Here is a 17,052-nt window from a genome sequence, read left to right as displayed (position 1 = left end):
AGCAAGGCTTCAAAGGGTCTGAGTTTCTGAATCTCCAGAGAATCTCACTTTCAGGTGGATTTACTTGCAAGACGATCCTAGACGAGGCAACCGTAGCAAGGCATCAGAACACGTTGCGGAAGGGTTATCGGAAGTGTGCTTTTTTCATATGTTTACAACGTTTATTGGGAACTGCGATGGCGCCGGCTCCCTGTCAGGGCAGGTCTCGCCAGAGTTCAGTGGGTTGAGATGAGTCTGTCTTTCTGGATTCTCGCCTGGCCCAAGCTTGGGCCACCTGCTGGCTGTTCACAGCACACCCCCGAGGGCTTTCCCACCAGCTCATCAGGGACAGGGGCTTATCTCTGAAATTAGAGCAATTTTACATGGTGATCCAGAACACCAGGCAGACATAACTTTGTTTGTGATCATAAGTTCTGGATGAGATTTCTAGAAACACGTGGCCTGTGGGGTTGTTTGGTATGATGTGATGAGAGGTCTGGACTGTTGCTGACCTCTCCCTCCATTGATAAGCTGGTCCAGGGCAGAAGAAAGAGGCTTTGTTCAAGAGCCCATGGCATTCTGGGTGTTGTGACCCAGCACCCCTAACTAGGATAAAATAGCCCAGGGGCTCCCTCTGTCCTTCCCTCTACATTCTCTCTTCTCTCCTTCTCTTTTCATGCACGCAATTCCTTCCTCCTTTTTTATTTCAAGGCAGTTCATTGCCCACCTCAGTATAGAGTGAATGACTAGAAAATAATTTTTTTAATTCAACAAAAAATGTTATCATGGGGGCTAGGTGAAAAAGGAGAAGGGATTAAGAAGCACAAATTGGTAGTTACAAAATAGTCATGGGATGTAAAGTACAGCACAGGGAATATAGTCAGTAATCTATCTATATATATAAAAGCCTAAGCAACCATCTGATTGGTAGCTATGATGCACACTGACCACCAGGGGGCAGATGCTCAACACAGGAGCTGCCAAGCTGTGGTGACTTGGCAGCTGCGGTTCTTGGGTGATGCATCCAGAACCAGAGAGGAGGGAGCCCGATTCCGGGGTGCGTCACCTGAGAAATGACCTCTCAGTCCAGGACCCCTTGGGGGATGTCAGAGAGCGATTTTGGCCCAATCCTTGCAGGCATGGCCAAGGGACCCCACCAGTGCATGAATTTCGTGCACTGGGCCTCTAGTATTGTAATAACTATATATGGTGCCAGGTGGGTACTAAAAATATTGGGGACAACACTTTGTGAAGTATATGATTGTCAAACCACTATGCTATACACCCAAAACTAATCTATATATATAAAAGCCTAAGCGACCTTTACAACCAGTTGACTACTTGACCGGTTGACCAGTCGCTATGATGACACACTGACCACCAGAGGGCAGATGCTCAATCCAGGAGCTGCCCCCTGGTGGTCAGTGCGCTCCCACAGCCAACCTCCCACAGCCTGCCAACCTTCAGTGGTCCCTCCCCCTGGCTGGCCGGCCCTGATTGGCCCCAATCAGGACTGGGCTAGACGGCCCCGATAGGCCCCGATTGCTGGCCAGGCCAGGGGACCCCACCCATGCATGAATTCATGCACCAGGCCACAAGTATAAAATAATATCGAATGCCAACTATAATTAACAAAAAAATTTTAAGAATTAAAAGAAAAAACTTATTGACTAAGCCTCCAAGGCCCTGAAAGGACACCTGATCCCCATACTAGGGCCTCTGAGCCTGTGAACGACGTGAAACTTTCTTGCGCTCTCACACTGCGACTCTGTCACCCGTGTGCTGGGGGCGTGGGAGTCAGCTGGAGCTAACTGTAACCACGTGCACTGGTTAATGTTGAGACAGATGCATGCAAAGTGCTTGCCACCCAGGGAAAGTGCCTTCTTACAGGTCGTCAGTGTCACCCTGCACAGATGGAACCATTTAGTGCTACTCAAATCCCCAAGAACTAGTGAATTTGAACTGAAAGGAACAGAATAAACAAATTTATGCCTAAGTAGAAATTGATTGTTCCAACTTCTAGTTTTATTCCATCAAAACTAAATGATCAAAGGCCAGAGATCTCTTAACACCTTTTAATAGATTTTATAATCTTAAAAAAACAAATGTAGTGAAGCAATTTTTGTGGCTGGGTGTCATCTTTGTAAAGGGGTTCAAATTCTACATGGTTCCAAGCGAGTGCCTACTGTGTGCCAGGTGCTTTCTGTGCATTAAGTCAGGACTCCCAGGATGTGGGTACTGCTATCCCTCGATGCATAAAGAAGCAAGAGGAGACTAGAAAGTTAACCAAGGCCACCTGTTCTTGACCAACCTTCTTCCCATCCATTGACAGGGAAGCTGCCACATGGACGGGGGAAGGCAAGCTTGGTTCTGGTCAGTAAGTGTTTGCTGGGCACCTGCTGTGTGCTGGACTCCGAGCTGGACTCTGGGAGCCAAAGACATGGCCTCTGTCCTCAAAGAGCTTGTGGCAGCAGACGCATTGCCCACTGTGTAGAGTCCGTTGGTGGGTTCCCTGCCCCCTCAGATAAACCCAACTAATTTATTGTGGTCTTCAAGGCCCCTGCCTGCCTCACCCTCCCCTCTGTGCTCTCCCTGTTCCCCAGCCTAGGCCCCAGCCAGGCTGCACAGTTGACACCTCAGCAGGTGTGTCACTCTGTCTGCTGGACCATGCGACGGAGGCATGAAGGAGGGACACAGGGAGTGTGTTCAGGGAGCTGTGGGAGGTCCCTGCCATCGGGTGCATTAGGATTGGAGCTCAGGACCAGATAGAGAAGCCTTATGAAGGCTTTGGGTTTTATGAGTGGGTGACTGTGAGCCCTTCAGAACATAACCAATATTTCCCTACACCTCAGCAACCCATGGGCCCAAATAAAGGCTTGAAAAGGTAAAAGACCCAAATCTGCTGACTCATGGACCCCACTGCATAATGACAGAACCTTGCTTGGCTCCCTCACCAGTTGTTTCTTGGGGTCCATGGCCCTCTCCTGTCTGGTCCTCCTCTCAGATTCAGACCTGAATTCCTATATGAGATGTCAGTATACGGCAAGGACAGGGATTCAGCTCACTGGGCTCCAAGAAATGTGTTCAAAGCTCAGGGATCTGGGAGGATATGGCAGGCTGGGGGTTTGTGTCCCCCGTGGACTAGGTCTGGGAGAGTGGGAACCAGGCATACGAAGCCCATTCACGTGTTTGCAGGAACGCTGGGAGAGACTCTGGGCCTCCTGTCAGCCTAGCTGGGGCACCCCGTGAGTTCTGAGCCATGAGGGCAGGATAACTCTGTGCATCGTAGGTGGCGGGTTGCAGGACCAGAAATGGAGGTGAGGACATTGTGAGGAGGCTACTACAGAAGTTCAGGGAAAGCAGAAGAGGGAGGAACAGGCTTGGCAGAGAAGATGAGTTCCATTCATCCACACTGACATCCAAGCTCTGAAGTGGATTCTGGTTTATTCCTACCTCGACACCAACCCAAAGGACCGGAGATGGAGATTTCAGCACCTTGCAAAAGACTCCGAACTGGCCTTGTGTCGGCAGCCCCACCTCCAGCCAGCCCATTCCGCTCACTGCGGTGAGATTGATCTGTCTGAACGCATCTTTTATGTACCTGCTGCCTTCCCGGACAGAGATTTTTTCTTTTCTTTTCTTTTCTTTTCTTTACTTTTCTTTTCTTTTCTCTTCTTTTCTTTTCTTTTCTTTTCTTTTCTTTTCTTTTCTTTTCTTTTCTCTTTTCTTTTCTCTTTTCTTTTCTTTTCTCTTTTTCTTTAAAACAATTGTTTGTCAGTTACAGTTGACATGCAATATTCTGTTAGTTTCAGGTGTGCCACATAGTGATTAGACATTTATATAACTTATGGAGTAAGTGATCACCCAGTAACCAGGCAGAGATTTCCAGTTCTCTCTCTGGAGTGTGAACGTCTACCCCTCAGAGCGCAGTTTCGGTCACAAGTGACAGGAGTCCAATGCAGACCAGCTTAGGCCACAAGGGGAATGTACTGGTTGATGTAATCAGCTGGGCCTCAGCCATGTGCATGCCACCAGACACTCCATCTCTTCCTCCTTCTCTCGGCATTCTGACTCCATTCCCTCAGCACATTCTGGCAGGGAACAAGAGGTGAAATACCGAAACCGGTTTGGCTCAGTGGATAGAGCGTCGGCCTGCGGACTGAAAGGTCCCAGGTTTGATTCCGGTCAAGGGCATGTACCTGGGTTGCGGGCACATCCCCAGTGGGAGATGTGCAGGAGGCAGCTGGTCGATGTTTCTAACTCTGTATCTCTCTCCCTTCCTCTCTGTAAAAAAATCAATAAAATATATTTTTTAAAAAAGAGGTGAAGCAACCTGCATAGTTCAGGTCTCATGACATTGTCAGCAGAGTGGGTGGAGTATCTTTTTTACTCCGTCCCACTGAGAAAGATACCAGAAAGAACTGTGACTGGACCAGCTTGGGTCAGGGGCCCTTACCCAGGTCAGCCACTAATAATCAAGAAGGTGGAGTCTGAATCATGGTCTTGGAGAAAGTGTGGAGCTCTCCTGTGGGAGGAGGGGTGAGATATATATATCACATGCACATGCGCGCGCACACACTGTCGCACTCCTGTGTGCCTCCACCCTCTCCTCCCCAACCAGAACCTCCGTCCAGCCAAGCCCAGCTCCTCTGACCTCATATATGCCAAATACCCTTCCTGTTCTCAAGGGTTATCCTCAAGGCCAACCCTGATTCCTCATCCTCTCCTCTCTACTCCCTGCCGCCCGCCCCCCCCCCCCCCCCCCCAGGGGAGGCTACAGGGACTTTTCTCTTCTGCTACAAGAGAAAGCAAAATGGCAAAGAAGTGAGTGAGCTGCTCAGGCTGCAGAGCTGGAGGCAGGGATGAGATCCAGGCAGTGTGTTTCCCCAGCTCAGGGATGGATGAGCTGTTCCTCTGTGTGTGGTCTTCCCAGACGCGCTTGCTCTCCATGAGGGTAGGGACCAGAGCTGTCATCCCGGCTGGAGGCCCCATGGCTGGCTAATTGCTTAGTCCTGATTGCCCCTCCCCCCCAAGCCTTTCTCTTTCTGCCTGCACCCCCCAACTCCTGGGCCTGGGGACTGGGTCTTTGCTGGTGATGTGCACGATTTAAAATTCTGTGGGAACTGGGAAACTTTTCTTCCTGGAGGGACAGAATAAAATCAATATTAATTATAATGCAGATGCCATCTTTTTCTAATCCCCTCAACTGTCTCCAACATGCAAATGAGTGTGCGCAGCCTCCTCTGGGCTTTCCCACAGATGCTCCGTGCACTCCCTCCCTCCTCCCGGACTTAGGAGCACTAACCTCCCATGAATTCGGGCCCCGTTGTTGTGCCTGATTTGAAATGCAGGCTCTACTGTCACGCAGCCCCTTCCTCCCAGGCTAGAGCAGCTTACTTCCTGGGAGGACTGTTGGAACGTGGCTTTCTGTGTGCATCGAAGTTCCCAGCACGTTCCTGAGTTGGCTCTGGGCCTCTAGCATGTGTTTCCCAATCATTTCCTGGGCTCCGGCTCTTCCTGCCTGTCAAGACCCGACTTGCTGGGGGCCACACGGGACTGCAGAGATGCTCATTCCAGATTCAGAGAGATAAGCATGATCTTTTGAGCCGGCCAACGTTGGCAAGCTAGGACCCGTCCTGGCCTTGTCACTGAACCAGAGGTCTGGGGCAGGCGGCAGCAAGGTCCTGGAGAGGATTGAGGAGACCTCTACGAGGCAGCCAGCGGGCACCGATACACGTGCCAGGCTGCTCTCCTGAGCTACTTGCAGGGCCCCCTGTGCCTCCACGCATCGCACCAAACACCCGGAACACGAGCTGTTCATGTGTGTAGCCAGGTGAGCAGCAGTCTGATACAAGCCTGTAATAACAGTTAACAGTGCGGGCTACGTGCCAGGGATGTCCTCAGTGCTTGACAGCCACGGACCCATTTCACCCTTAGTAACATCTCAGCACATAACATGATGCCCGTTTTGCAGGCAGGGGCCTGAGGCTTCACAGAGAGGTGAACTCACTTGTCCAAAGTCACTCAGACACTCAGCGGCACTGTGCCTGTGGGGGTGGAGGGGTGGGCTGGCCATGCTCTTAAACACTAACGGCAATGGCTGTAACAGCACAGGGTATTGAAATGCTGGCCATGGGAAAGGTGTAGCTAGACTCAGATTGCCATGAAAAGCAACAGTTATTGCAACTTATGAATTTCCTAACTAACCTTCAACTTGGTGTGACAGTGTGGGCCTTGTCCACACTTACCCAAGTTACCAATTTCCCTTCGTCAGCCCAAAGCTACTGGGAGCCATGCGAGTGGGTAACCATGGTACATTGTTACCCTCTTGCCCTCTCTCCCTCCCTCCCTTTCTTCTTTTCTTTCCTGCTCAAGGTATGCTTATTACTTCATTTATATACATAGCACCTTTTCTTACACCCCACCCCAAAAGGGCCGTTCCAAAATTTCTGGTGAATCAAATTCAGGCAAGCCTTGGAGTAGGAGATGTGGGTCTTGCCTGCATCTCTCTCTCATGGTGGCTGTGGGTGGATTTGGTCCCTGAATGAACCTGGCAAGACCTGTGGGCAGAGCGTTCTTGATCCAAAGCCCAGCAACTTCCCTTCCTCCGGAGGTTGTGCCTCAGCTGCTGTGTAGGGTGCAGCCCGTGCTGGGGCAGCAAACCCACCCTGTCTCCGTCCTCCCCTCACTGTGACCAACTCCCCTCACGATGGGAAACTCTGAAACAAGGAATCAGACTTGCCTTCTAGGAATGACGTTCAAATTTAGGGGCAAATAGAGAATTTGAGTTTGGAGAAAAGTTGTTACTATAATGTGGTCATTGGTACCATGGAGGGCATTTGGGTGAAAGATTGATTCTTCATGAGTTGTCTTGCTGTCTCTCTCGGTCTGGTAGTTGAAGAACATAAACTCCAAAGGGCCAGTGAGTGTGCATGTCCATTCGGTGTAAATTTTCTGAGGGAGCACAGCTGTATTAAACTTGCTCTGGGTGTCACGGTGCCCCCTGTCCCAGATGCCCACTGCCCCGTGCCGACAGAGGAGTGGAGAATGATTTGGGTCCAGCCAGTCTCTGAGGCCCATTGAATCCAGAAGATGTCTACAGAAAGCAGTGTGAAAGCGTGAGGAAGTGCGAGCTGGGAGGAAAGGCTATGGGAACCGGACCGGATCTGCATGATGTGCTTGTGTCCTCTTTATTGTCCCAAGATTGGAAGCTTTTGGAGTGTTGAGTCCTGCCTCTTATTCTGTTGCTTCTCCTGCTTAATTCTGGGCTACACATAAAATAACAATGCACGTGAATATTACGTCAGTGAAAACCTCTCTCCTACCCTTGCCGCAGAAGGTAGCCTAAGGACGGGCGGGAGGAGTCTTTGGCATGAGTAGAATCGGAATTTCAGAGGACACGGATGATCACACAGGTGAATAAAACCGTTGCCGAAGGCAGAGGAGCTATTGTGTTACTTCTAATTGCTAGAATTTACTTCATGGTCCAAAAGATCTCAAACTAGTCTAGGCCATGACTGAAATGGCTGCATCTCTGGGAGAAATTCAGATTCCTCCCAGAGGGCAGCAGGTAAGTGGAAGGGTCACTGTTAGCAAAATTTTGGTTGTTTGGGGAAAACCAACAGAATTTGATCAAATGTGTGATCCTTTCCATGAAGCAGGAATCTCATTCGTGGTCCCCAGGGAGCACAAATATCAATCACAGTGCTCTCAACGAGACAAGTGGGTACATTTTGTCAGATTTTCTAATCCGGTGGATGGTCACCCCTCACCAATCATGGGATTGACAGCCCATCAAAGTACTTAATCTATAGCAGCAAAATCATAGTTGGCAAGGTCAAGGCCTCATAGAACATAGGCACTGGGAAAATAATAAAAGTTGCATTAGTATATGTGATTAAACAGTGAGTGAAAGTTCTAGCAGGCATCCATTCCCAAAGGAACCACATTAAACCACTGTTTAATGAGCATGACCACCTGTGGCTGACTTTAGAATTGCCTTCTTCAGTTTGAAAGTGCCCACATCACCTGCTGAGGCAGAAGCGCCCAGCAGCCGACCCAGCTGGTTTTTAATGCGGTAGAGCCAGCCCCCACTGGCTGGAAACGAAGAGCTCTTTCCAATTGCTCCTGTGCTCTGGGGCTGTCTCCCTCCTTCCCTCCCTCCCTCCCTCCTCCCCACTCTCTCCTCTCCCCACTCTTCCTCTTCATCTCCCTGTATCTTCCCCTCCCTTCTCTTTCAAATACAACTTGAGCAATTGTATAACCTTCTAAGTTTTCACAATTTATGCAAGAGATTAAGGATATATACATATATTGATTTCAGAGAGGAAGGGAGAGGGAAAGAGATAGAAACATCAATGATGAGAGAGAATCACTGATTGGCTGCCTCCTGCACGCCCCACACTGGGGAATGAGCCCACAACCCAGGCACATGCCCTGACTGGGAATCAAACCGTGACCTCCTGGTACATAGGTCAACGCTCAACCACTGAGCCACGCTGGCTGGGCAAGGGTGTATTTTTTGAAGCCTGGTCTTCCTTCCTGAATTATTTGGGAAGATCAGTCTTCCTGGTCTCTTTCTCTCCTCTCTGTGTACTTTCCTGTAGTGCCCCATCTACAGAGTCTACAGGGAGAGAACAGTAATTGTGGATTTTCCTCTAAGGAGTTAGGACAGAAGTAGTAAGATAGCTGACTTTATATTTTTGGTAGCAAGTATAAAACAGTATTATCTTAAAAACTGGAGTGAAAGATTATTGCACATAAAATGCTAAAAAAACAACAAAAACTTATGGCCCTAGCCAGTTTGGCTCAGTGCATAGAGCATTGGCCTGCAGACTGAAGGGTCCTGGGTTTGGTTCTGGTCAAGGGCATGTACCTCCGTTGCAGGCTCGATCCCCAGCCTTGGTTGGGGCACGTGTGGGAGGCAACCAGTCGTTATGTCTCTCTCACATTGATGTTTGTCTCTCCCCCTCCCTTCCACTGTCTCTAAAGAAAAAGAGGAAAAGTATCCTCGGGTGAGGATTCACAACAACAAAAAGCCCCTTACAGTTTATGAGAGATGCTGGGAAAGAACGAGTGGGTGGGCCATTGAGAAGCAATCTGGTTGTTGGCTATCAGAGAGGAAGGAGAAGACGGAGAAATACAGAGGGAACACTTTCACTGAGGGCTGCATGGAGGATAGGCTCCGCTGATCTCTATATCAGAGCTCTGACCAAGGACGCAGCACGAGGGATTTAGGCTGGGCACACAGACTGTCAGGGTGGCTAAATAGGGGCCAGGGTCACAGTAGCCTTGGGATTTAGTTCAGCTGCCAGTGACAGGAACACCCAAAATAACAGGCTTAAACAAGACAGGCGACCACATGGAAGACCTGGAGGCTGGCACTCCGGGGCTGGGATATTGACCCCTCAGTGTGAGGGACCGGCTAGCCTATGCCTTGTGCTCCCCTAGGGTGTGGCTTGCTCCTCAGGGTCCAGGATGGTGTTGCAGCTCCCGCCGTGACGGCTCAGCTAAGATGTCCCACCAACACTGCAGCTGACCCTTCCTCGGCCAGAGCTTAGTCATCACATCTCCCTGTGAGAGAGGGAGACTGAAGATGTCATCCGTTAGCTATGTGTCAACATGCCCAGCCAAAAGAGGGCTTCAGGTCATTGGAGAGAGAAGAGGAGAATCTTCATAACTAAGAAAAGTCATAGAGGTTCCTCATCTTGGCATATTTGTTCATTCAGAGAGGACGGAGGACCTAATACATTCAGGCATTGCTTGGGGGTAGCTGGGAAGAAGGCACGTGGGTCTCTGCTCTTGTGAAACTTAAAATCTAGTGGGAGCAAGACTGACAATAAACTAACAGTAGATGTGGCCCAGTTGACAGTCTACATTCTACACTCAAGTCTCTCCAGCGAGCTGCCTTCAGGAGCACCTGCGCGTAATCAGTGGTCCGAGCAGGCAGGGTCCCACAGCACTGCTAACTCCTGCGGCATCGGGCAGCCCATGGCAGCCTCTCTGATGTGAATTCAGCTTATCAAACCCTCCCATGCCTGCACTGAAAGAACAATGGCGGGGAAGAGGAGGAGGGAGAAGTAAACAATTAGTAAGCCAGAGCCCCACCTGGAAAGTGGCCCCTGAGTCATTCTGAAGCCAGTGCCTTCATGGGCTCACATGCCCAGAAAGACCAGGATAAGAATCCAGCTGGGAAAGCCTGTCTGTTTTCATTTTCTTTGGTGGACAAGCATCTGGGGCTCTGTCGCTGCTAAGGGACAGAGCAGTGTGATAAGGACAGCTTGCTAGCTCCTTAGGGCTTTTGAGGCCAAGCAGGGGATCTTGGGAAAACACAAGGACACAGCCTTTTCCTGCTCCCATGACCTTCAGCCAGCCGTCCCTGAGCCTGGTTTTGCTGGGAACCGGGCAGGTGTCCAAGTGCAGTTCACAGGTCATAAGTGGGTGTGGTTTCTAAGTTAAACTGGAAGCCAGTGTTGCCCACCCCGCCTCCTGCCCTGGCTGCCGTGGGATGACCTAGAGCAGAGCCTCGAACTCTAAGGTGAAGGACCAGTTGCCTGTTTTGGTTTAAAGTTTCAACTTCCAATCTGACTTAAAAATACAATATTAGAAAAACAAAATTAAAAAGGCACACAGAATATAAACTTAGACTTCTATTATTAGATTCAAGAAACATAGGATTACTCTGTCCGGTTGCTCTGAAAGTTTCTAAGGCTGACTCCATTCCTGGCCTGGATTTGCCGGTAGCAGCGAATCCAGAGCTGTCACCACCAGCCAGCTGGGGACGGCTGTCCTTCCCGGCTTCGGCTCCCAGGACAGCGCTGAGGAAGCTCTCTGTGGCCTCCATGTGCCTCAGGCCCGCACATCTCTCTCTGGTGCCCCTGCCCAGCTCCCCACATTTTTAACTGCTACCTGAGTGGACTGACAGCGTGGCCGTCTCTCCTATCACAGTCCCCATGTGCAGGTGGACATTTTACTGCACACTTACAGCCAGAGAAATGAAAGGTCACAGCCAATTGTAATCATTATCCAGGCTCCCCTACCTGGACAGGGCTCTGGGCATATACTGGTTTGATCAGCAGAGCAGCCAACCATAAGGCGGGCAGTCGTCACCAGCTGGCCTGGCCTGGCGGGCGTGGGCAGGGCGGGGAGGTCACTGTTGACACTGTGTTGCAGTTCTCCAAGGAGAGGCACGTCATGGACAGAACCCCTGAGAGGCTGAAGAAGGAGCTGGAGGAGGAGCTGCTGCTGAGCAGTGAGGACCTGCGCAGCCACGCCTGGTACCACGGCCGCATCCCCCGACAGGTACCTGCCTCCTCCCTGCCAGCACAAACCCAGCCGTTCTCAAACAGTGCCCAAACCGATGACCCTGCAGGGCCATGCACCAAGGCCGTGTAGGAGCGAGCCTCAGTTTAGGCAAAAACAAATACTATGAAATGGCCTGCAGTGGCTTAACTTAGGCCTGCCTTGCCTCTAAGGACACCTTGGAGAAAGCGAAGGTCAGAAAACCAAAGTACACTTCCTCACGCCCAGTGAGTGGATGCGGAAAAGGCAGGTGTTCTGTGGTCAGCAAACACGGGGCAGGCAGGAGGCAGCCGCCGCGGGGCGGTACCTGAGAATACAAGGCCGGGCTGCGGTTCCGATGATTGAACTATTGGCTGGCTGCCTGCAGCCTCATGCCCTGTGGAGCCTGCTTCCTTTCTAAGGCAGTGGCTTAGTTTCCGATAAAGAGAGGGATATCATTGAGGCAGCGGCGCAGAGCAACAGTGCCCCCTGTGCACTGCCCGACCCCCTGGCCCGGGGATGGGGGAGAAGAGGAACCATATCAGTGATCACAGATTCGTGGCCTGGAATGTACTTTGTGTGATGGCTGTTTGAGCGATAGCCATAAATAATAGGGTTTTGTTTGTTTAATAATAAAAGTGAAAAATAAAATAAGTACAGAATCAAGGTCCAGAATTTTCCTTGGGCTTTTATTACAACCTGACCTGGCCAGTCATTTACCCAAGACAATATGACAGGAAAGGAGTGGGTGAGGTTGAGGGGAAGGGCATCATGGCATGAGTTATTTTTTTAATGAAGCAGATTTCTCAGCATTATCAAAGAAATAATCCTTACTCTAACTTTTTCTCTTAAGTTTAAATTTGATTGTAGAAAATACAGGGAGCAAAAAAAGGAAGAAAATTACCCCCTCACCCCATAATTCTCCCCCCTGGAGATAACCACTGTGAACAGTTTGATATAAATCCTCCCAGACTTTTCTAAATCAAGGATGACATCATACCACATATACTTTTTGGAAGCCCACTTTCTCCACTTAATGACATACCCTGGGAATTTTCTCCAACTATCAGATCTTCTCCGATACCATTCTACATTGTGTGTATTTTCATTGTACACATGCACCATTACTTATTGGGCATGCTGACCAACATCCTTTAAGATAACTGCTATGTTCACAACTATAATTATTTCCTCAGGCTCAATTCCAAGAAATGGAAATTTTGTGGGTGACAAAAAATATTTTTAAGGCAAAGATGCAACTTTAAAGTAACCATGGTAACATACTGTTCTAAGCTAACTGATCAAATGTTGGAATGGCCTGGAAAAATTATCTAAGTTTATAAAATCCATGACTGTCACAGCCACACTTCTCCCTATCTCGATCATAAAATTTGTTTCCACTTGCCATGAGTGTAAATTTTCAGCTCTAAATCATTCCAGATTGCATAACTGGACACTGTAACAATAATAATGATAGTTACAGCTAACACTCTACTTCTTTACATTTTTACTGCTGCTCTATAGTCACATGATCCCTGCTTTTCAGATGACATAACCGAGCCACAGAGAGATTAGGTAACTTGTCCAGAGTCACACAGTGGGGCCAGAATGCAAACCAGGGCCAACTGCCTACCGGAATGCTCATGCCGCACCACAGTATACGTTCTCCTTTTTCTATAAACGTCAGCATCTTCATAGTTAACCATTTTTTTTTATCAAGTACTGTGTTCCATTGTACGAGTGCTTTGCATATATTATGTATGCAGATGTATATTCCTCCCAACTTTGTTCCAGGCCCTGCATCTGGCCGGGGTCATGTCCAAGCCCAGCCCTGCCCGCCCATTTCACAGATCTTTTGCTCCAGCCCCATCATTTCCTCCTCCAAGCACCCTTGCCCCTTTCTAGCCCCACCCTATGCTCATGCTGAGCCCCACCTGGAGCATTGCCTTTGCATCCATCTAAATTTGCGCTAGCCTCCAGACCAGCTGGGCTCCTACCTCCTCCTTAAAACCTCTCCTGGCCAAGCCCCCTTCCTCAGCAACCACGTCATTTACCTTTGGCACCAACTCAATTGGGAACTGATCATGCGCCACCTCGTGACAGCGATCCCCCTGTCCCCTCCCAGGCCCTCATCTCCCAGTTTACTTTGTCCTTCACTTTACGACATCGGACATACCATACCCTTTGCTTGTTCATCCTCATTAAAAAAAAGCTCTCTGCTCAGAATAGAAGCTCCGTGCGGTGGGGACTCCAGTCTGCTTCATTCACTGCGGTAAACCCGGTGCATACAGCAGTACTGGGCACGGACTGGGTGGCCAGCATGAGTGACTGGGTCTTCTAAGAATTAGACATTTGAAAAGTCAAGAGCCAGCTGAGGGAGTAGAGACAGCATGGCATTGTCTTCTGTTGGCCCAAAGAAGGGGGAGAGATACAGCTTCTAAAAGGAATGTAAGCTTGCCCTGCTTTCCTGCTCCTCTCACTCACGATTTTGTCCCCCCCTCCCCCGCCCCGCCCCCCAAGGTGTCAGAAAACCTCGTGCAGCGAGATGGCGACTTCCTGGTTCGAGACTCTCTGTCCAGCCCCGGAAACTTTGTTCTGACCTGTCAGTGGAAGAACCTCGCCCATCACTTCAAGATCCAGCGGACAGTCCTTCGGCTCAGCGAGGCCTACAGCCGCGTGCAGTACCAGTTTGAGAGGGAGAGCTTCGACTCCATCCCTGGCCTGGTGCGCAGCTACGTGGGCAACCGCCAGCCCATCTCCCAGCAGAGCGGAGCCATCATCTTCCAGCCCATCAACAGGACGGTGCCCCTGCGGTGCCTGGAGGAGCGCTACGGGACCTCCCCTGGCCTGGCCCGGGAGGGCAGCCTCGTGGAGGGAAGGCCAGACGTGGCCAAGAGGCTGAGCCTCAACACGGGCAGCGTCCAGGCCCGCGAGCCGAGCTTGCTCAGAGGAAACCTGCTCAGGTGGGTCAGGGCCTCCGGGGGGGTGTCGGGAATCTCGGAGGGGCCCTCAGGCTGTGTCCGGGCTGAGTTAGGCAGACAAGGAGCTCACCCTCCTTGGAAAGATAATCATCAGACGGACCAGGAAAAAATGTCATAAACAGTAATTTCCTGAACTCAAAAATTCAGAAGTAAAATACAGGATTCTGAGTAATACAAAGTACAGCTGTGCTACTAGGAAGCTCTAATAGATGTCAGTCAGGATCTGGCTGTGCCCACTCCCACCCCTGCCTGGACGCAAATGCTGGTCCACCTCTCACCTGGTGAACCCTGGGCAAGCTGCTTGCCTGCTCTGGGCCGCACTTTCTTCACCTGGGAAGATGGGGCTTGTGAGGGTTAAATGGGTTTCAGTATGCAGAGTGCTTATAACAGCACATAACGAGTGCTTGGTGAGCGTTAATCATAATGATTATTATTTCTGGAGGGAAGTAGAATGTAAGACTGAGGGCAGTTGCAGGAAGGGAGGGAGAACTTTTTAAAAAAATTCTCACCCAACATATTTTTCATTGATTTTAGAGAGAGAGAAAAGGAGAGAGAGGAGGGAAACATCAATCGGTTGCCTCCGATACACACCTTGACTGGGATCAAACCCGCAACCTAAGTATGTGCCCTGACAGGGAATCGAACCCGCAGCTGTTTTGGTGTACGGGATGATGCTCCAACCAACTGAGCCACCCGGCCAGGGCACGGAGGAGGAACTTTTATCTAAGGTATTTAGAAATTCTCCTTCCCATAGTAATACGACTAGACTTGAGATCCCTTAAAATGTTCAAGGGCTGGGTATTCTTTTCTTGTTTCTTCTGGGAATTCTTCAGCTGATGAGCAGGGAGTTAATGCCATGACAGGGCCAGAGGGTAGTTGTCAACACACAGAAGCCCCGCTGAGTCTGGCTCTGGGAGGAGGGCCCCTGGTCTGCCTTTAGAGACCGGGATTTAAAATATATTTTTAAGATAAGAAATGGAAGTAAGACTGTGGGAGAGGCTCTATGTGAACGAGACAGGCCTAGCAGAGCACCTCCTCTGATCGCCCTTGGAAAGCAGAGCTCCGAAGTTTTGTCACCTCTGGGCACAGGCAGCGGGCGCAGAAGTGTCTAACTGTGGGGGTGGGGTAGGCTCAACGTCAGTAATGACCAGCGTCCTGCCCACCTCCCCACCCCCAGCGCTCCTGCGCGTCCCTGACTCTGGCCGCTGGTTGGCTGGCGGGCCGCCACCTGGGCAAAGGTGTGTGCCCAGCCAGGTTGCATTCCAGCTTGGTGTCTGGCCAGCGGAGTCTGACTGTCGCGGTGATCACTGCTTAAGTATCACTTTTCAGAAGCCATTGCCTTTTGGAATTTGCCCTCTGCCCTGCCTTATCTCTGAGGGGTTGCTGGAATTTCTCTGTTGCTGGGAATTTTGGGTGGTGGTTTTTTTTAAAATTTGGTTTGTTTTTTTTTCTTTGGTGCTTGAAAAGGTAGGAAAAACGTTGCGACTTCTGTAACATAAGCTTGTAGGAGGGCCGAGGAAAGGTCATTACAACTTGTACAGTGCTTTCTCTTCTAGCAAAAAGGAGGTTCTGTTCCTCGGTGCTGGAGACATTCCCACCTGAATTGGCAAAGGCCTGGAGAATGCTAGCTAACCGGGTGGTAGTTCTAGCCCACCTCTCCCCTGTGGGCCTGCGCTCTGCGCCTCCCAGCTGCCACCCCAGCCCAGGCCTGAGGGAGGTGGCTGTGGGTGTGACGGCCCCCAGGCGGGCCTGTGGAGTATTTGGGGGACCCGAGGTTTACACTGAAATGGAAACGGTGACCCTGTTAATGTCATGGGGGAACGGCAGGTAATTAAACAAGTCGTTGCTCCTGGTAAGAATGTTAGGCTCTGTAAAAAGTGCACATTTCAGTGTATCAGGTTTTCCTGAGAATATTCTGAAACTTTTACCCTGCTCTGATCAACTGATTGGAAAGGCCCAGGGGAGGCCTCCTGGACTGGCTGGCTGGGCGGTGGGGCTGCGGGATGGAGCCCACGGCACAGTCATGTCATAATCGCCCCATCAGCAGTGCTCTCACCCGCAGACATTCCTGGCCTGTTGGGGTATGCGGAGGCACTCTTGTTCTGAGCAGTCATTCCGCGGTGTTGCATAAAGGCTCTATGACTTAATGATAGGTTTCTGCCGGGCTTGTCTTTTGCTCCAGAAATAAAGAGAAGAGCGGCAGCCAGCCTGCCTGCCTGGATCACATGCAGGACAGAAGAGCCTTATCCCTCAAAGCCCACCAGTCGGAGAGCTACCTGCCGATTGGTAGGTCACTGGGAATGTCGGGGGGAGGGGGGGCGCGTGACAGTGTTCCCCTGATTCCCTTCAGGCTGTTTTTCTGCTCCATCTGGTCACCTCTTTTGGGAAAGACCTGGGGCTCTGCCTGCAGAGGTTTGTAGGACTATATCCGGATGCGAGTCACTGAGCTGGGTGCTTTATGTACTACCTTTTGAGCCTCATAACAAGGTAGTCCCTTTTCGAGGCTGAGGAGACTGAGGCACAGAGGTTAAGTGACTTGTCCAGAGGCATCTATCAGGTAAGCGGATATGCCAGCATCTGAACTCAGGTTTTCTGACTCGAAGCCCATGCGCGAACATGGGTCTTCATGACCAGTGCGCCTCTGTGGTCCGCTCCCAGGACAGAGCGGGTGGGCTGGTCCTGGGGGTTGTGGTGGAGCAGCTGTCCAGCAGCCCTTCTTCCTCTCCGTTCTCCTTTCGCAGCCAGAAGAGTGCGAAGGTGTGGGATGTGGGGAAACCCAGTAAGCAGTCATATTAGTAGCCATGGGATTGTT

At 50.5% G+C, this 17,052-nt stretch overlaps 1 protein-coding gene across 6 annotated transcripts in view; it reads left to right on the top strand.

Moving 5' to 3' along the window:
* BCAR3 (BCAR3 adaptor protein, NSP family member) overlaps nt 1-17,052 on the top strand; it is a 105,924-nt gene that overhangs the window by 66,615 nt on the left and 22,257 nt on the right. For 4 of the 6 annotated variants that reach the window (XM_070405624.1, XM_070405625.1, XM_070405626.1 and 1 more), the window contains 3 exons: nt 11,152-11,280; nt 13,780-14,222; nt 16,423-16,526. In XM_070405624.1, the coding sequence (XP_070261725.1) occupies nt 11,152-11,280; nt 13,780-14,222; nt 16,423-16,526 (676 nt within the window). Of the gene's footprint in view, nt 1-11,151; nt 11,281-13,779; nt 14,223-15,521; nt 15,708-16,422; nt 16,527-17,052 lie in introns of those variants that run through there. The other 2 variants (XM_070405628.1, XM_070405630.1) reach the window with 2 other exon arrangements.

The sequence above is a fragment of the Myotis yumanensis genome, unplaced genomic scaffold (assembly GCF_028538775.1).
Source record: "Myotis yumanensis isolate MYYU_CA2020_CCGP unplaced genomic scaffold, mMyoYum1.0.hap1 SCAF_2, whole genome shotgun sequence".
NCBI lineage: Eukaryota > Metazoa > Chordata > Mammalia > Chiroptera > Vespertilionidae > Myotis > Myotis yumanensis.
The sequence above is the reverse complement of the archived record's forward strand: the minus strand, read 5'-3'. Positions and strand labels throughout refer to the sequence as shown.